A 20,467-nucleotide genomic window follows, 5' to 3' on the forward strand; every position below is an offset into this window, starting at 1 on the left:
TCTATCTAGAGGATGTACAGTAGATATCTTTAGGAAGGGAAAATAAGAGAGAGAGAGAGAGAGAGAGAGAGAGAGAGAGAGAGAGAGAGAGAGAGAGAGAGACCAAAAAGGGTGACATATAAAATCTTAGACTTTAGATAGAGCCAAATTGTTCTTAGTTCATCTCCTCTGCCTCTTCCAGTACCCTCAAAGAAACACAGTCTGCATTCGATCAGTGCTCAGAGCACTGGTTTGAAACCTGTGTTCCCCTCTTTCTTGTTGCTCTGTTTTAAGGCAGAAATAGCTGCAATTTGCAATTAATACAGATGCCACCTCAATCATTACAGGTAAAGAATTTTTTGACTATAATATTAGGGGTAACTTACCAAGAAGAATCTCTTAGTTTTTTTCTCATTTTAAATAAAATGTGTATCCTGTGTTTTGGTCTATAAGTGACCTGTTATTGGAGAGAAGATGGTCTAAGGGTATAGAAGATGATATAATATAAATGTAATGTAAATTCCTATATTAGGAATAAGGTCCAAGACTTCTAAATGCCCTCTCAGTGTATAATTTGAATTTGTGAGTTACATGGTGAAATAACAAATTCGAAATTATATGAAGCAAGTTGGTGGTATAAGGATTTGTAGATGTGAGGCTTCTCCCGACAGTCCTAGGACTTCTAGTGTTATTCAAAAAAAAGTTTATGCTGAAATGGAATGTGCTGTTTTGTATAAGTGACCTTATTCAAATTCCAAGGACAAGAGTATTAAGTATGGGCATCACCTGCTGCCTCTCTCCTTCACCCAACCCAAGGAATGGATTGAATGTAGAAAGCCCCAAACCAAGCATCTTTTACAAGAGTTGTAGTGGTCCAGTGAGTAGGACGCGGTTGTGGAGCAATGGCCATCCCATTGTGTGATGGATCATAACTGGTCCCTGTGTCTAACGCAGGTGTGAGTAAGCTTTAAAGAAACACATTCCTTTCTCTGGGTCTGAACAAAGGTAGGCACATTTCCCTGTCCCTTTACCCAAGCTTCCCCCTTCCGGTTACATTTTCCTGACCTCTTATTATGGATTCCCGCCAGGCTTTGCACTGCCCACACTCTTCGTGTGCACTGCCTCAGTTCTGAAAACCGCTCTGCGGCAGGTATGGTTAGGAACCATTCTTTCCTGTGGTTCACAGAGCTAAAGCAAGGGATTTAGAATCAGACTCACTCCTTCACGCAACCAGGCTCTAGAGTTGTGTACCTGTCTCTGCTCCTGATGGCTAGGGTTAGTGTCAGTGAGGAGGTTGGCTTGGGGAATCCTTATGAGTAATTCCCTCCTTTCATGTAGTTCTTGGGACAATAGGAATGTTTAGGTTCGTGGCATGTTAAGTAAGCTCCCATCCACCCTATTACCTATAAGGTCCAAGACACAGGACCCTCAACTTACTGCCTATAGTAATAAAAATGATGACAGGCTTGGAATAGTCTTAAACTCTTTAAAAATACATCATAAACAATATCTGTAACAAAACTGTTTGCCTGTGAAGTAACTATATTTGTTGAGAGTTGCTGTGTATCTAGTCTTACTACTTCTCATTGTCAGGTTTTAAGAGGTTTTGTTTTTTTGGTTGTTGTTTTGTTTTGCTTTTTGCTTTTTGAGTTTTTGTTTGTTTTGTTTGGTTTTTGGTTTTTGTTTTTGCTACAAGCCTATCCTCCCTAGGAGTTGCAACTTTATACCATGTTTCACAAACTTCAAATACATTGTCCATATGCCAATTAGTTGTCAGTATGACTTTAAAATTCAGTCACAGCTTCCTGTCCACATTTCTCAAGATCTCCAACCTAGTCTTGTGACTCAACCTTTTTATATCATGTAAATGCTTAACTGTTCACTGGTTTGTTCTCAACCAATGCACTCACCACCTCTCTTCAGGACCCTAGGTTTATCAAATTCCAGGGAGAATCTTAGAGCTTACCTCAATTCAAGACATTAAAGATCGCTAAAGCCTTTAGTTTTAAAAGAAAGAACATTTTTGTTCATTTACAAGTCTCTTTCTTTCTTTTTTTTTTTCCCAATGGAATGTTTATATTCTGGTTTTAATCTTTTAGACTCATGTTTGTTGAATACTTGGGTAAGCATTACTTATGTACTATATCGCTTTCTAAGCCTGACCTCAGGGGACGAGAATTAGTTATTTCATGCTGATTGTTTCGAAGGAGGATGTGTTTAAATAGTTAGCTTGAATGTAGTACAATCCCATCGCATTAATCCCATCTCAGCAGGTGTTCCCAAGCTTCCTTCCTAAAGGAACCATGTTCCATTCCATGCACACAAACTCACTTGGCTCATCTTTTCACATACACTAAAATAGATGACATAGAGGTGGCAGAAGCCCCTTCTCTCTGATGCAGAGAACAATGGAAAACTTGCAGTTTGATATTACTTTACACTAGAGTCATCCTCCCAAGCATCTTTTTATTTTTTAACTGATCTTACCTAGTTTTCTTTTCTTTCTGTTAGTTCTGTGACAAAAGAAAGGAGAAGTTATTTTAGCTCATGCTTGAAGGTACAGTCCACCATTCTGAAGGAGGTTTCACAGGACAGATGTCACACAGCAAGTCACGATGCATCCACATTCAGGAAGCAGACTGTCGTTCGTTCGTTGTGAAAGCTTGTGCTTCTCCCTCCCTCCCTCCATCCCTCCCTCCCTCTCTCCTTCTCTCTCTCTCTCTCTCTCTCTCTCTCTCTCTCTCTCTCTCTCTCTCACCAAAATGATTTATTTTATTTATGAGTATACTGTAGCTGTATTTCAGACACACCAGAAGAGGGCATCAGATCCCATTACAGATGGTTGTGAGCCACCAAGTGGTTGCTGGGAATTGAACTCCAAACCTCAGGAAAAGCAGTCCATGCTCTTAACTGCTAAACCATCTTTCTGGCCCCTTTCTTCCTCTTCTTATTTGGTCCAGGACCTGAGCCGATGGAATGTTGTTGCCCACATTTAGGGTGGGTCTTTCTACCTTAGTCATTCCAACCTTGTTGATTATAATTTTTGAGGGCTGCTCACACTGGCTGTTATTTAAGTTGCTAGGAACACCTGGTACTTGTTAGAACTTCAGTAAGTTTGTTTGACCTTTAGATGCTTCTGGATCAGGTCAAGTTGACACTCAGTATATCCATTATATCCAGTATATCTAGTGACTGAGCACGGATTCCTCGTTTCATGAGTCACTCCTCTCTAAGCCTAAATTCTTTCCTCTGTTAAGAGACTCACATTTTGTACCCAATGATTCTATCAAGCAAAATGCATGACATTCTGGCACTTAATCAGATTTGACTTTTGTTCCTCACTACAGACTGCAAATATATTAGGATTTGTTGAGCTGTGAGCTAGCTGAGAATTAGCGCCAGTTCTTACCTGTCAGGCCTTTCCTGTTCCTGCCTCCCCATTCTCCTAAGGCTCTCCAAGGAATCCCATGGCTTGCTTGAATACACCTTGACTGCCTTCACCAGAAAAGAAAGGTGATTTGATTCCAAATCAAAGGTTCCTCAATGTGTGCTTGCAAAGGTCATCAGAAACAAATGGAGCGATGTTCCGCTGCAGCGTCGCCAGGAGAGAGCACGAATCTCCTGCAGGGCGCCACCAGGGCCATTTATTGAAGCCTGACAGCTGGAAATTCCTTGGGGATAGGATTCACTCCACTCTGCTACTTTTGCAAAGTAATGAGACACTTGGTGCAGACTTTCCGGCCTTCAGATGGATGGGGCAGAAAATTTCGAAGGCAGGAGAATTTCTGCTCAGAAAACCATCATCTCATCTGGCATGAGAGCCACTAAAGTGCCCACAAACCTAAAGGATGAAGTATAAATGACAGCACATGGCCTGGGGAAGGGGTTAATTTTCCATGAATTCGTCTCCCTCCCTCTCCACATGGTAGGAACAGTGTGCCTGTCTTTATGACTTTATGCTCTGGACCGGTGTGACTTGAAAATACAGGAGAGTTTTGCAACTATGGACACTGCAGTCGTGTTGGTGTGGAAACAGCAGATCAGAGTCATATGAAGTATTGTTTACTTAGTCACCTGCCCCAGAGTTGAATGATATAAATAGAGTGTACTGGGTTCTATCTCAGGCCTAGTAAATTATCATATCTGGAAACATGACATCGTAATATCTTTCAAACACAGTGAAGTCTAAAGAGCCCTGCTTTTAGATCTTTTCCTTATAGTTTGAATATTATTTACTTCTAGTGGATTTTTTTTAAATTAGCCTTTAGACAAATAGCAATATATTTGCATGTCTCTAAAACATAAATCTAAGAGGTAGGCAACAGCAGTCAACACACACACACACACACACACACACACACACACACACACACACACACACACACTGTTCATGTTCACAGACTTTAGCTGTTTTGTGCATTCTAGAAAGTCTAATCAAAAGAAATTCAGTCAAGAAATTCCCTAGTTCTTTCAATGATATGAGATGATACAGCGCCACCTGCTGTCCATTTTATGTATCACAAATATTCGTGCGGTGAAACGGAATCTGCCTGCTTGTTCAGCACAGAGTGAGAGATAGTCAGAGCAAGGACTTTAATTTCCGGTCCATGACACATTCTTAAAGTTTTAGGCTGTGGGCAACAGGAAACAGGCGGTTTACATCAATAGAAAGTAAATGAATATGAGAAACCATAGAGAGTTGCACTATGAATTTCATACTTGTTTCCAGGTACACACACACACACACACACACACACACACCACGTGCTAAGGTAAAGCTACAAAGCACATATGCACCTGCTTCAGAGCCTACAGAAAGCACGCACTGGGTGGTCAGCACTTCTTGGACATCCTTGGCAGCATTGCTGTCCACCATCTTTTCACACTTCTTTTCTGCTGTCAGCATAGCAGGCATGCCTCCTCAGGGCGTGTTCACTGCCTCTGTTCTCACCCTGGACCGCTCCACACAGATACTTGCTAGAGCCACTCACTTTATTCATTCTTGTCTGATGCCATTTCCGAGAAGCTCTTCTTGAGCATTCCATCAGCAGCATCGCTCGCTTTCCTAACTCCATTTTGCATGGTCACTGCCTTCTTTCTTCAAAACTGTAAGCTCCACCCTATGTCGTGCGCTCTGAGCACCTAGTGATCAGACCTGGTGCCTGGCAACATTCAAAACTGTTGGGTTTTGCCACAGTTCAGTAACGGTTCTACTTCATTGTTACCACAACGACACCTAGACATTTTCTGTATTCTGATATGCTGACGGCGACGGACAAAAGCAAACTGAATGTTCATCTGTGAAAATCTGTGAGGCAGAGAAACTGAAATCCTTTGGGATGATCTGAAATATGGAGAATAGATGCCTAGTTCTCATTTTCTTTTTGAATTGATTCACCCCCCCCCTCTCTCTCTCTCTCTCTCTCTCTGTGTGTGTGTGTGTGTGTGTGTGTGTGTGTGTGTGTGTGTGAAAGATAAGTATAGGATGTCACAGCACATGTGTAACAGTCAGAGGACAACCTTGTGGAGTCCTCTCTCTCTTTCCACCTTTACATGGGTTCCAAAGGGCCTAACTCAGTTCAGTGGGCTTGCATCATTGACCCGGCTTACCAGCCTCTTATCTTCTGAATCATTTATCTTGGACCAGGTGAATCAGTATCAAAGAGGGAGGTCTGCTTGATATGAGGGTTCCAAGTTTGAGAGAAAGGTCTGTGCCTTAGTCAGGGTTTCTATTCCTCACAAATTTCATGACCAAGAAGCAAATTGGGGAGGAAAGAGTTTATTCAGCTTACAGTTCCACATTGCTGTTCATCACCAAAGGAAGTCAGGATTGGAACTTAAGCAGGTCAGGAAGCAGAGGCCATGGAGGGATGTTTCTTGTGGCTTGCTTCCCCTGGCTTGCTCAGTGTGCTCTCTTATAGAACCCTACCTCTCTTATAGAACAAACCTACCAACCCAGAGATGGTACCACCCACAAGGGGTCCTCCCCACTTGATCACTAATTGAGAAAATGCCCCACAGTTGGATGTCATGGAGGCACCCCAACTGAAGTTCCTTTCACTGTGATAACTCCAGCCTGTGTCAAGTTGACACACAAAACCAGCCAGTACAGTCTGTAAACAAAAGTCCCTGGGGAAAGCAAGGCAACTATGTGGTTGGGGAAGTCCCAGAGCTACTTAGGAACAATACGAGAGGAGGGTGAATTTCCTGATGCATGGAACCTGTTTTCCTGGCACTCACTTTCCACTTGTGAGGAGTTCAGTTCCAAGCAAGCCTAGCTCAATCCTAAGTACCAGTGTGCCACATGCTAGCCTGAGTTTATGGCTTTCCTGTTGTATGGAGACACAACCACAGTTACTAGGGTCCATAGCTTTAACACTCTAGATCATAAGAATATTCATTGAAGAAGAGCTGACACCTTTGTCTATCCCCATCTCTGACATGCAGTTCAAGATACCCAGATCCTGGTTTATCTCTGAAAACATAGTCTTGTGGAAAGAAATTGTGGAATCTTATCTTTTAACTGTTGGTGTTTGGACTTTATAAACTACTTAGTGTTGACCTTTTCCACGTGCATGACTTAGACCTGGTAGACAGAGCAGTAAATTGAGTTGTAATATGCAGTTGTTCATTGCATGCTGTTTTCTCTGAGGAGGGATAGCATCCAGGACTTCCCTCGGAGAGTGTGGCTGCAGGGTTTGGGGCTTTCCAGGCTGAATGTGTATCCTCTCAGAGCAGGCAAGGTGCAGCTGCAGAAGCCCTTCCCCTCTCTATAGCCACTCTTTTGTTTTTTTAAATAAAATCCAAAATATGCTATTTGCCAAATGAAGACTCAGGAGGCAGATGCTGTGGTGTAAGCCTGCTAGCCCAGAGAGGCAGAGAAAGCACCCATGAGACCTTCCTATTCCACTGAAGGTCAAAAGGGAAAAGTTCCTCCTCCACCTCTCCCTCCTCTTCTTCCTCCTCTTCCCACTCCCCCTCCTTTTCCTTCTCCATGCTGTCTTAAATATCCTACAGTATGATTTCCCTCCTTCATAGTTCCTATGTTTACTCCCTGTCAACTGGTTTCTTGCTCTGCCTCTTAGTCTATAGTTGACTTTATTTAGCTCTTGCTTACAGAAAGCTTTTGTAAAGGCATGTGCTAGGGCTGAGCCACACCATAACAATGATATTCCAATTCACAACCTTGGGGTTCACAGTGTTATCAAATATGCTGCAAACCTCTTTTTCTTTTGTTTCAGGTCCCCTGGAGCATGTGCACCTGTCCCTGCCTTTTGTCACAACGAAGAACAAAGAGGTCAACGCCACTGCAGTGCTTTGGCCCAGCCAAGTGGGCACACTCACTTACGTGTGGTGGTATGGGAACAACACAGAGGTGAGTGGGTTATCCACATGGCGGCTGCTGATAGAGGCGCATCATGCTATGGGAGCTAACAAAGCGAGATGGCTTATGGCTTGAGTCCGAGGAGAGCCTGAGCTACCAAGACAACAAGCCAGATGTGCTCTCTAACCTCATCCAGCTCCTCCTTGTCTCTTACATCCATCCTATCTTTCCTAACTCCCTCCCTTATATCTGTAGCTTCTTCCCCGCTGTGCTCTCCAGGTAACCTTTCACTGCTTACCCTTAGCTGAGGCACTGGAGATTTTGCTCAAAGGTGATAGTGGAAATTCTCCAGCCAGATCTCACTACCCGCAACTTTCTTCCCTTGAAGTCAGGATGGGGGGTTATTATTTATCTGAAAGTTATCACTAGAAAATACAAGAATTAAAGTTCTTTGGCTTGTTTTCCCCACCTCAAAAAGAAAGACCAATTTTTCAACAGCCAGCTGATACACCCCCTTTAGTGCATTCTCTTCATGTCGTGTGAATCTTGACTTTAAAACTAATTAAGAAGGACAGAAGAGAAGTATTTGAGAGGAATGAGCCAACAGAGGTCAGTAGGCTACTGTTTTTCCTTCTGGGACATGAGTGTCCGATTGTATTATAAGGACCACTTCTCCAACACATTTTTTTTCTTTAGAGTCCTCAAAGCACAATCCAATTAGAGATTGTGTCATAGCAGCAACTTCTAGGAAACTGTTGATAGTGCCACTAAGAGTACCACATCACCTAGGTCACTTTTGTCTGACTAGTGTCCAGTTCTGTGTCTGGGACTACTGTGTTCCAACATAATGCTCTAGATATATTTACATAATACAATAAATACATTTGAGGCTTCTTTTCTTCATTTTTCCATGTGATTCATTGGATTAAAACTTCTGCTGGGTAGAGATGATGCAAGTATATCTATATGTGTACATGTATACCTATACCTATAGCATCTATATATATATCTAGATATCTACATATTTATATATATCATCTATACCTATATCTATATCATCTATATCTTCTATATCATCTATATCCTCTATATCTTCTATATCTTCTATATCTCTATCTCTATGTCTCTCTCTCTTTATTTCTATCTCTATTCTATATCTATCTATATGCTCATCAAGCCATATGTGCTCAGTAACTTCTTCTGGTCAGCCTTTTCCCTTGTGCATATATATATCACATTCCTGATAACGGCAAAGCCTATCAGACATATTTATTTCCCCAGTCCTGACTTAGAGCCCAGGGATTAATTTCCTGGAAAGATGCAGAATCGCTTAAGATTATTTCTGCAATTGCCTTCACTTGGACTACAGCTGGAGAATCAGCTACTCAGTTTGATGGCACACTAGGATGAGTCTGCCTCTGTCCACCTCACGGGAAACATGGTGATACTTGGAGACAGGGGTCCTTCAACAATAGTCCTGACTTTCCCTTCCTATGTTTCTTTTAGCCCCTGATCACCTTGGAGGGAAGCATATCATTCAAGTTCACTTCTGAAGGAATGAATACAATCACAGTACAGGTCTCCGCTGGGAATGCCATACTGCAAGACACAAAGACCATTGCAGTATATGGTGAGTGCTCATCATTGCTGATGCGTTTCTGTCCTCATTCTCAAATAATGTCCTTGGCCCTAGGATGCTAATGACTTTCCAGGATTAAAGATGACAGACAGTACCTGAGAAAGAGCTAGAATGATTGGAGGCTCTCATTTAGAGAATGCTACTCACTAACCAGTGTTCATGGTACCCAGGACGTTTCTGGTGCCTAAAGGAAGACTCTTAGCTCAATCATCTTGGGTAGACTGGACGAGGCTTCATCATGAGTAAGGCTAACTCATTATAGTTAAGTTTTTTTTTCTGGTATTTCAGTAGATAAAACCATTTATTATACTTTTAAAACGTCTTTCACAAATCTGTACTTAAAACAACACAAAGAAAAATGCTCCACACCATCAACAATAGCAATCCTCCATAAAACTAAAAGCAAAAGAGAGTTCACAGTCTTCAGAGGCCAAGAGTGGACTAGATTTCAGGTAGAGAAATAGACACACAATACAGTTTTGGGGATACCTGGGGAAATAGAATCTATTTCAAGTATTAGGTGAGATAAAATTTACTAAAATGGAAAGGTAGGATTATTGCTTGAAAATGAGATAGAAAAACAGCTTGTAAGATTGATCTCATGTCTCTTGGCTCTCTTCCATCCCACTCACACCTCTGTACCCCTTGGGCTCTCCTCCCCCCCCCCTCCACGTGGTCATGGTCGGCCTCCACTCTTCTCTACTCTTCTCTCTCTCTCTCTCTCTCTCTCTCTCTCTCTCTCTCTCTCTCTCTCTCTCTCTGCCTCTCTAACTCCCATCCTCTGCCCTGAGTAAACTCTGTTCTATACCAAAAAAAAAAAAAAAGATTGATCCCACTTTGGTAATATAATTTTTCTATACCAAAAACTAATCAGTTGGATATTAACTAAGTATTACCAGCAGATGGCAAATACAAAAATGTTCATTATTAATATGGTAGTGGTACATATGCATCATGGGAAATTAAAATTAAAAAATAAGATTGTAAAACTAGATATGTGTGTGTGCTACTGAAGGAGAAAGAATATGGTGCCAGGGAGAAAGGAGATCGAGAGAAAACAATTGGATTCTTTGTTTTAAAGTATAAATTTAACCCATCTCTAGGACCAATTGATTCCAATAATATAATGTAGTCTAGATTGTTCTTTGGGGAATAAGGCTCTCTTTTTTTTTTTTCCAATTCTTTGTTGGGCCAACTTGACCTTTAAAACTGAAGAACAATTTGTGAGCAACTTTGAACCTGTCTGAAGACAAAAAGGCCTAAGGCTATTGTTCTAGAAACAGTGTTACATCTATTAGTTTTGCTTCTCCCCCCAGTCTGAAGAGGTTTCTTCAGTTCAGACAGCAAGAGGAAGTCAACCCGGATGTGAAAGACTCCCCCACCCAGAAGGCTACAGTGTGACATGTGTAATAGCAAGGGCTGTTGATTCAACTTCTTTACCTCACTTGTTTCTGCACACTGGCATTGTGTTTAGTCTTCACAAAAACCTTAGCCTAAGGAAAGTGAGTGTGAAATATTCACTGTACCCAGCAATTAATGGCTTCAAAGCCAGCTCTGCTTGGGCCTGGGTCCTTGGTCAGATACTGCCCTCCATATTACTTTTTTTTCTGTTTCTGTGGCCAATACTCTGACCAAAAATAAACTAAACTAAACTAAACTAAACTAAACTAAAATAAAATAAAATAAAATAAAATAAAATAAAAGGTTTATTTTGGTTCACATTTCCAGAGAGAGTGCATGGCAGGTAAGATATGGCAGCAGGCAGGTGGGGACACAGCCTGAGAATCTCACATCCATACTCAGGAAGCAGAGCAGAGAGCACAGGAAGTAAGGTCAGGCTATAACATCCCAAACCAACAGGCATTAGCCTATCTCCTTCAGCAAGTTTCCTCCTCCTAAAGGTTCCATGACTTCTGCAAACAGTGGTACCAGTTGAAGACCAAGTGAGTAAAACCATGAATATGTGTGAAATATTCCACTTCCAAACCATAATACCCTAAATAACTAGACTCACATAGTTACCTGTAGACTATTTCTTCTGGATGGATTCCTCTTCATCATGAATGTCACAAGTTACAATAGTAGGTACTGAGCTGTGAACCACTGTCTCTTTTGTCAGGTGTGTAGATGGCCTTCTATGAATCACACAGAGATTTATAAATTAAGAAGGTCTTGGTGTTGCTCTTATTCAAACCATCATTTACTGCGAGGAAATTGTGGACAGCCATGGGAAGTGACTGGCTTTAAAATCATTCTGCTACTTTGTGACAGTTCCATTAATAACAACGATGACAGTGACACAGACTAACATTAACGAAGCCCATTTTAATCACCAGCAGCTGTCCCAAACACTTGAGATATATGAACTGCCTTATTAAATCCTGAAAACAGAGCTGAAAAAGAGAAAAAAATTATAATTATTGCTGCTTTACAAATGACAAAACATGGTGTAAGTATAATGAACAAACAAGAGCCTAACAATTCTGTGTCCAGAAAGGTCATCTCCACACCAGCTTTCTCCTTGTTATGCTTGGCGCCCTCACCCTCAAGTCCCTTTAAGGGCATCTTCTAAATGTGGTCGCCCTACATACAGTGGGCGGTCATCTCTTTCTTCATTAAAAGTGTTAATAGAACAGATGGTGCTGTAACTATTCTCATTCATATTCCACCAGATGAATTATCCAGAGAGTCACACACATGATTTGAAATGTTTTGTTTAGGCAATTCTGGGATTGAACCTGGAATGTCATTCTTATGAGGCAAGTGTTATATCAGGGAATGATTGCATCTGCCCTGTGATTTGAAACTTTTAATGAGTTATGACTTCTTAAATAAAAATTACACTGGCCAGAGTTAAATAGGAAGCTTTGAACTCAACTGATAAAAAAGGAAGAGTGGTTTTCACAGTTAGCTGGCAGAGGAATACTGGGGAGCCATAGTGGTGTGTGGGGTCATGAGTGTGGTAAACCACCTGAAGCAAGTATTGTCCCCTAGGGAGGCTAGGCTCCGTCCTCCCACAGAAGCAGGAAGAGGGCAGCTCTGTTTTTCTTGGTTATGGCTTTCAAAGGAATATCTCATCCATGGCCCATGGCAATCACATTTTTAAGTTGTCTGGGATTTACCTCCTAAAGGGTTGGAGATCTAATCAACAGCTGCAAGTTTTCTAGAAGATCTCGAGAAAAGAGAGGCCAGCAGCTACATCCAGAACATACCCACAGAGAAATTAGTAAAATAGAGGGAAAGTAAAGGCCATTGTGCTCGATGGCAGGAAGCAAACTGTTGGCAGTGGTGGAGGAAGGCTGGTTTACCCAGGGGTACCAAGCAGACTGAGAGGAAGAACAGCTAGCTCGTCTAATTTCTCTTCCTATACTGCAGGTTCAGGTTTGCCTTTATATAATGGCAAGTGTGTCCAATTCAGCTCCTTTAAGAACTGAAAATGGGGGGGAGGAGCATTTAATTGATATTTTCATTTCTTTTCCAACCATACTCATGTATTTGAATACTTAGGAAGAACATTTCTAAGACATTCTATCTTCACCTCATTCAGGTTCTCACATTAAACAATAACAAGGAAACCACACCATCTGTATCCTCTTACTAGGCTAGACAAACTCCCTTAGGTATGATGTAACTATCACTTGATGGGAGAAGTAAGGAGAAAGTGAGAATTACATTAGCCTTTGCCTTGAGAGCAGTGTTAGGGCTCAGCAGGAGACTCTTGGGTCCTGCCATTTATCACACTGCTAATTTATATGCTTATAATTGTTCTCTGCCAGAAAGGACTTGGGGATGTTACCAGGGGTGGCCAGTGACTCTAAAAGCATATCTCTGGAGCAAAACCACTGTCACAGTTTCTCATCTAAGAGTCCTCAAAGCATGTGTTTTTGATGACTTGGTAGCATTGTTAAGAAATGTACAAGTATGGGCTTTTATGCATCCTAGATATGTAACTGGCTTTGTTGTTGTCACTTAGCCACCACTGAAGCACAAGGGCATTCTTGAAACAAGAATTGATTGTCAAATACGTAAATGCATATATAATGAAGCCTGCATGGAAATTGAATCATTTACACATTGAATAAATAACCATGAATTTCACAGTACAGACATAGCCCTTAAAAACCTATAGCTACTAAGTACCGTTCTAAGGCCAAGAACACAGAGCTTCTATCCTCACATATTATACGTGTGTGTGTGTGTGTGTGTGTGTGTGTGTGTATGTGTGTGTGTAAAATCCAGTAAGTATAAAGAAGACAAGATGTATTTGATGATGAAGGAGTCTAATGAGTGGGATAGTCTCCATATTTGTGTGGTTAGAACAGCCTCTCCAATGGGAGTGTGAGGGAAAGATCCAGGCTCGCTGTGGTATGGAGGAAGTAGAAGAATCAGCCATGGAAGGTGGAGGCGTGATTGAGGAGCAACGGAAAAACAGGTGCCATCATTACCAGGTGTGCAGGCAGGAAACATTGCAGAACATCAAGGAGCAGAGGGAAGCTATGCCACGCAATACGGGAAGAAAAAGATGGTCCTAAGAAAATGCATTTATTCTAAGTGCAGTGTGGAGCACCAAACATATTTAGGGAAAGGGTACTGTGATCTGCATGTTCTGTGTGCCAAACACTGTGAGGTAGAGGTTTTGAGGACATAAACATATATCCTGGCACTGTGATCTGAAGCTCGTGTCAACCTTGGGTCTTAGCTTCACTTTCTCAGGACAGATGCCAGCTAATGACACAGTAACACAGAATACTAAAACTGACCCTTTATGGGAACACGTGTGTGTGTGTGTGTGTGTGTGTGTGTTCCTCTGCCAGCTGATTCCTGTCCTGTATGCCTTGGTCTAAATGTTCTTCATGCCTCTTTGAGCCCCCTCCACATCTCTCAGAAAATTCCTCTGTAAGTTTATTGCTAGTTGAATCACCATACAACTTGAAACTCAAGACTAACTCAGGGACTACAGAAGATCCCAAATTATCCCCGATGTTAGGAATGTGAAATGTCATCCTGTGAAATTTATGAGCACAAACTGTTAACAGTAGAGCAATTATATCAATGAATAAAATTATGTAATATCTTAATTGTTATATATTCATAAAATGATAAGAGCATGTGCTCAATATAGTGGTATCATTAAAATGTAATTAAAACATCAATGGTGAGGAATAATGGTTAGTCAGGAAAAATGTTAAAAAGCTTTATAATACTTTTGTAGGTAGGTATCCGGGTGAATTTTCATTGCAGTTAGAGGAACAGGGTACACATATGTTCTGGTGTCATGTATACAGGGCCCCCATATCACTTAATGTCCAGGGTTGCAAAGCCTAAGCTGGGGATAATGGGAAAAGGAGGCAGAGCTAATTATGTGCTTGAGTCTGTGACTTCAGCAGTTTAGCAAAGGAAGAGTTAACGGGGACAGGATAGTGTGTTTGCTTTCTAGAAGGGTCACTATGGTGAGTATAGAAGGATTTGTATGAAAAATAATGTTTAGACTGCGTTGTAGAGTTATTTATCTTGTAATAATAATCTTATGCTACATCCACAGAGGAATTTCGGTCTCTTCGCTTGGCCTTTTCTCCAAACTTGGATGACTACAACCCTGACATCCCTGAGTGGAGGAGAGACGTCAGCCGAGTCATCAAAAGGTCTCTGGTAGAAGTGAGTACAAGCAGCACCTCTCGCCACCAGCACAATTCTTCTCCGTCCTGAATAGTTTCATGGAGAACAGACCCTTAGCAAAGGAAGGAGAAGTCAGAGCTGGAGCCCAAAGCAAGCATGGCTAATCAATTTAGTATCTTAACATTCGTGATCCATTTGTGCATGTCTGTCTTCATTACTGGGGGAGTACAGCCCTCAGAAACACATGACCTTTATGCCCCTATGAAGCTGATTCTGCTTCAAGAAGGACATGGGGATCTGTGAGTATCATGCAGCTGAGTTCATGACTTGGACATTAATAAGGGAAAAATCAGTGACAGTCTAACAAGCAAAGAGAACCCTATCTAAGTGTCTTCTATGGTGAGTATAATTAGTAAGAGAAACCCAGGGTCCATGCACTGGCTGGTGTTTTGTGTCAACTTGACACAGGCTGGAGTTATCACAGAGAAAGGAGCTTCAGTTGGGGAAGTGCCTCCATGAGATCCAGCTGTGGGCATTTTCTCAATTAGTGATCAAGGGAGAAGGGCCCCTTGTGGGTGGAACCATCTCTTGGCTGGTAGTCTTGGGTTCTATAAGAGAGCAGGCTGAGCAAGCCAGGGGAAGCAAGCCAGTTAGAAACATCCCTCCATGGCCTCTGCATCAGCTTCTGCTTCCTGATCTGCTTGAGTTCCAGTCCTGACGTCATTTAATGATGAACTGCATCATTGAAGTGTAAACTGAATAAAGCCTTTCTTCCCCTACTTGCTTGGTGGTCATGATGTTTGTGCAGGGATACAAACCTTGACTAAGACAGTCCAGATCCACATCTATTAACACACAGCTGCAAGAGTACAAAGTGCACAGTGCCTAGCTATATTTCTGTGTCTTCTTTTTAGAAATATCTTTATTCCTTCCCAGTCCCAAGAGAACATAATTAGTACCCTTGTTGTGTAGGAAAAGCAACCAGTATAACTCTCCTAGACTCTCATGAGCAGTAGGTGACAAAGCTACAAACCTCAGTTGAATGTCATGACTCTCATGCCTGGGCTCTCACAATGCAACAACAGCTCCTTAAGCTTTTGGGAGGGAGGAGTAGCAAAATGATGTGGCTTCTTCCTCAGTGGTCACTTAACTTGTGAGCCAAGGGTGCATTCTTTCCCCTCATCTCTGCAGTACTCCAGTCTCTGCTCCTAAGTCACTCCTGTGTGACATTCACATTTACTGGTGCCTTCCACCTACTCTTCGTCTGGCATCTTTCTCCACAGGACTCACCCAGTCTTTGTCTCCCTCACAGGCCACAGGGATTCCCAGCCAGCACATCCTGGTGGCAGTGTTACCTGGCTTACCCACTGCTGCAGAGCTCTTTGTTTTACCCTATCAAGATGGCAACAGAGAAAGCAAAAGGTCGCCAGAGGACCTGGAGCAGGTGAGGTTCCCAAAAGACATTTCAAACTTCTCCCTCTCAGAGCAATCTTGCCACCATAATAGCTCTGAAAGTACTGGTGGTGTACCATAAGAATCAGTAGACAGTTTATTCAGAGAGCTGAGAGCAGGTGACTTTTTCAGAGGCCGTGCCACTTAGAATCTGGTAAACATTCAGTGAGGTCTACATTTGAGTGAGGCGATCACAGGTTTAGAGATCTAAGTCAGATTTCTAACTTTGTCACTGCTTTTATGATTCTATCATAGTGAGGAGGCAATCAAAGACAAAAAGTTCAATAATTTAACTAAAGTCACTATGATCCTATAGTTACTTTAGTCAATTAAATAAATAACATAAGAAAGCATTTGGCAAGGAGGGTAGATATTCAATAAATTTGTAAGTTACTTTTATGGATGTTTTATGATAGAAAAAGATGTGAAAATAAGGAAACTAAAGACATTTTTGGAAGAAGAAAGGCTGAATCCGAGGACTCAGCCTCTGGTTCATGCCTTTCAGAAGGTAGAGAAGCAAACAGGGACAGTAAAGAAATGGAAGGTTGTGTGGTGACAAAGTGGCTAGAATCAGTTATGATGGTTTAGAGCAGAAAAGGAACTCCTGTCATTTCAGTGGAAAGCAAGGTACCATGCTAGAGGTTGTGACATCATTAAGGAAACTGATGATATTGTAGCCTATCCAACGTGCCAGTCAAAGTAAACCCAGTGTCCACAAAGAACCCAGGATAAATTAGTGTCCAGTTATGGAAAGCATTGTTTCCCTGGTTGAAAAAAATGCAATGATGAAATTGCCATATAAGGCCAAGGTAATCCTGAGATTCCGTGGAGTAGGCCACCCACCAGTAACCTGTAGTGTTTAGTCTGTTGATGTTTTTCTCTGACTTGGTCAGTTAAATAATTGAGGGAAGAGTAGTAGTGAGTTTTGGAACTCATTTAATGAAAAGGTCCAGAGATACAGTTCAGGCCAGGATAAATTTGAAACAAATCCACATGTCACCAAATTACTTCCTCTTTCCTCTCTCCTTCTGCTCTCCATGGGACCACATGGGACCAGTAATGGAGCCAGTACATAGGAAAGCATGGGTGGTTACAGCGAGCCCTGGCTTCTAGTTAACTTGAGTCTAACTCCACTCAAAAGCTTATGCCTGCTGTCTGATCGTACCACCAAGGAGCTCTAGGTTTATGGTTGTTTGGGGTCCAGTGTAAGTGAGTGAGAAGGCATTGCTTCATCCTTGCAGTTATGTAGACAGAGCACTGCTGCTAAGATCTCAGATGTTTTTAGCCCCTGTGGATCAGAGGGTTAGATTAACCCTCTGAATCCACACTTTTTAATAACTGTAAATAACTTAGTAATTCCAAACTATTTAATAATTGTAAAAGCAAAGGACAAACTTCTTCACAGAAAAACATAAAGGAGGAAGAAACATTGAGAAAGCTAAAGCAACTTCCCAATGCTACAAATATAAATAGAAGTAGACTTTTAAGACAAATACAAAGGATATAAACAACAGAAATAAACCCATTATGTGAGAGTTGAACTCTGGAATGCTGAGCCACTTCCTTCATGCTCTGGTCCCTCCCTTATAAAGAATTTGTAGAAAACACCCAGGAGGATAAAAGAATGGATTCTGTCCAGTGGTCCTTGAAGAGTGGGAGGGAAAGGCCACAGAACTTATGCCTGACTCTTTTCTGAGCCATTTTGGAGAGCATCCCTGAGGGAACAGAAATGCTAATTGAACGGGACTGTCTTGTCTGTAAAATAAATTGAGAATTCTTCCCAGTGAGAAGCACTTGACCCCCTTATCTGGATGCTACAATCAGATTAATCAAGTGCCCTGTATCTGGGAGAGCTCCACCAGCCTTGCTTTCAGACCTCCACAGAGTGTGAGAAGGCTCTCTTGCCCTCAGTGGCCTCATCAAGAAGATCACACCCTGCTATCCCAAGACTAGTTGCTCAAGGATGGTCCAAGTTCTGTCCTCTTGGGCCTGCATTCCTTACTTCTCTCTGAGTTCTCAGGGGTGACAGGCATGGCTATGCCATGCTTGAAGACCACCATGCTCTAAGGAGGTTACCAGGCCTTGCTGGAGAAAGAGGGGGCTTGCACTTTTAGTTTTTCAAACTCCTTAAATGGCATTATGGGCAGAGCATGCCAATTAGTTATGCAAAGCTAAATACTCAGTCCTGAGAATATGCATACAAATAACATTATACAAATTGAGTAGGTCATATTTAGCAAACATATGTATGAGCACATACACACACATGACAATGAAAAAAGAGGTCATAATGGGTCAAAAGAGACATATATGGGAAGGTTTGGAAGAAGGAACAAGAAAGGCAAAATATAATTGTATTATAATATCAAAAATAAAATAAAAAAGTACAAGTGTTACTATTTTGGATCAGAATAGACCTGTCATTTGTAAATTTGCCGAAGTATTTGCTATTTGTGAATTAGCAAATTCACATGTAGCAGAGCATCATACATCTGTGCCTGAGCATGAGGGTCACACAGGACTATAAATGTTTCCATAGATTCCTGAGAATCAGCACTGGAACCTGTTAGTTCTGTGAGGTATTTATTTCTGTTTTCTGCAGCTGTATGTAACCTTTGCTAAGCTAGGATACTTCAGACAGTCAGTTTGCACATCCACACTGAGTAGCCCTAAGAGAGAATTTGCAAATACTTGAACCTTTGTGTAGAAAGGACACGTGGCACCCCTTCTCCCAATTCATTGTCTTAAATAAGTGCCAAGGCTCTGTCTAGATAGTAGAAAATCATAGTTATAATCCTATGTGCCCAAAAGAATGAAGGCTATCAATATTTGGTTCTTAACAGTGATGGTCAGCATTCCAGGAACATATTCAACATCTGGACTATTTTTCATACAATGATTTGGGGACAATACATTCACATGACAGGAATAAAAATGTCAGTCATTGGAACTAGAACAAAAGAGACATTTAAGGAAGGAGTAAAGTTTTAAAAGAGTGCAAAGATAAGGATTCAGGAACAAATGCATGTAGTCGGGAGGGGGATGTGCAGGGGTATGGAAGAGTTTGGATGAGGTGTTAGAATGGAAATCAAAATTCATTGTTCACATATATGGAATTTTCAAATTATAAACAGGAATAATATTTACATAAAATTAAAATGTTGATTTCTTTTCCCTATTCCATCCAAGAAAACACATGTTTTCTTTGTCTTGATGCTGGAATTGATTCACATTCTCTTTAAGTTCCTTAAACATGTTTATACCTGTTATTTGAATTTATTACCTTGTGCCTCATCTCAGCTGCTGTCCACAGTGTACATTACTGTAGGAATAATATTTTACTTCTGTGGCGACATGTTGTCATGGTCCTTAGAATTTGTGTTTTTATGTTGAGCCCTGGGCTTCTGGAGTTAGAACATTAGTAGTGTCCTTTGATAGGAACATCTGCCTCACCTTTATTGAGTGGGCATTTGGATTTCTATTTGCTAGTACCCCAGCTCATCAGGGTTTGTAGCAACTAGATAATACTTTCTCCTCTGCTGGAGTGAATGGAAACATTTACTATGGCTTCTCTTCCACTTGGTTTCCCTGTGTGGTAGGAAGCATCTGCCTGCCTGTCGGCAATGCTGTGAATGAGAAAAAAAATGTCTCATGTTCAGATGAGAATTTTCCAGTTTTACTTTACTCTAGCTGGGTTGATTCTGATTGTTTCACTCGATCTTCATATATGGGGATAAAAATAAGAAAGCGAGTTGAATTGCTGTTTTTCCTACAGTAAGGCTTTCCCCCTGACATCCTTTCTAGTTCCTGTATTGAGTCTCCATTGCCTTTTCAACTAGTAATTTAAATGAAGTGTGAACTTCATCTGCATCATAGACATATCCTACCAAACAGGCAAAAACCAGGAATAATAGGCCGTTTCTTGAGCCATGATTGTTTAGCTGAAGAAAAATAGGAAATGGGCTGTGTGGGAAAGTGGCAGAAGAGGATGACAGTATGAATTAAAAAATGCAATTCACTTAGGAGACACACTTTTCAATGGGCAGCAAGAGAAGTAAATCCATCTCGCTTCAGCAATCCCGTCTCTGAGTGATCATGTGTTATTTCACTTGAGTCTTTCTCTGGCAACTGCTTTTCCTTCTCATTTAGGCTCTTGCTACTTCTCTTGTAGATTCGCAGTTCATTGTGATCTTTCTGAATGTCCAAACTTGCAAATATTACAATTTTTATAGATTGGTGAGATAAACACATTCATGATGAACTTGTTAGGAAGTGCCTATTTCCATGGCCCACATTGCTCGGTGGTCTTGGCAACAGTATATTTTAGTTTGTGTGTGTTACAGATGGATTAGGAATGACAGGGTAATGAATTAAATACTACACCATTTTGATCTCCTAAACCCGCTCACTAAAATATATAACTAGACATCTTTCTTTTCTCCTCTTGGGTAAATGAT

The 20,467-nt window shown here is 41.3% G+C and overlaps 1 protein-coding gene across 4 annotated transcripts in view; it reads left to right on the forward strand.

Annotated features, from left to right (window-relative positions):
• The window catches only part of Sorcs1 (sortilin related VPS10 domain containing receptor 1), a 534,948-nt gene that overhangs the window by 487,710 nt on the left and 26,771 nt on the right, over nucleotides 1-20,467 (forward strand). For all 4 annotated transcript variants that reach the window (XM_052183901.1, XM_052183891.1, XM_052183884.1 and 1 more), the window contains exons 20-23: nucleotides 7,221-7,354; nucleotides 8,810-8,933; nucleotides 14,485-14,597; nucleotides 15,871-16,002. In XM_052183901.1, the coding sequence (XP_052039861.1) occupies nucleotides 7,221-7,354; nucleotides 8,810-8,933; nucleotides 14,485-14,597; nucleotides 15,871-16,002 (503 nt within the window). The remainder of the gene's footprint in view (nucleotides 1-7,220; nucleotides 7,355-8,809; nucleotides 8,934-14,484; nucleotides 14,598-15,870; nucleotides 16,003-20,467) is intronic.

This window comes from Apodemus sylvaticus, chromosome 1 (assembly GCF_947179515.1).
Source record: "Apodemus sylvaticus chromosome 1, mApoSyl1.1, whole genome shotgun sequence".
NCBI lineage: Eukaryota > Metazoa > Chordata > Mammalia > Rodentia > Muridae > Apodemus > Apodemus sylvaticus.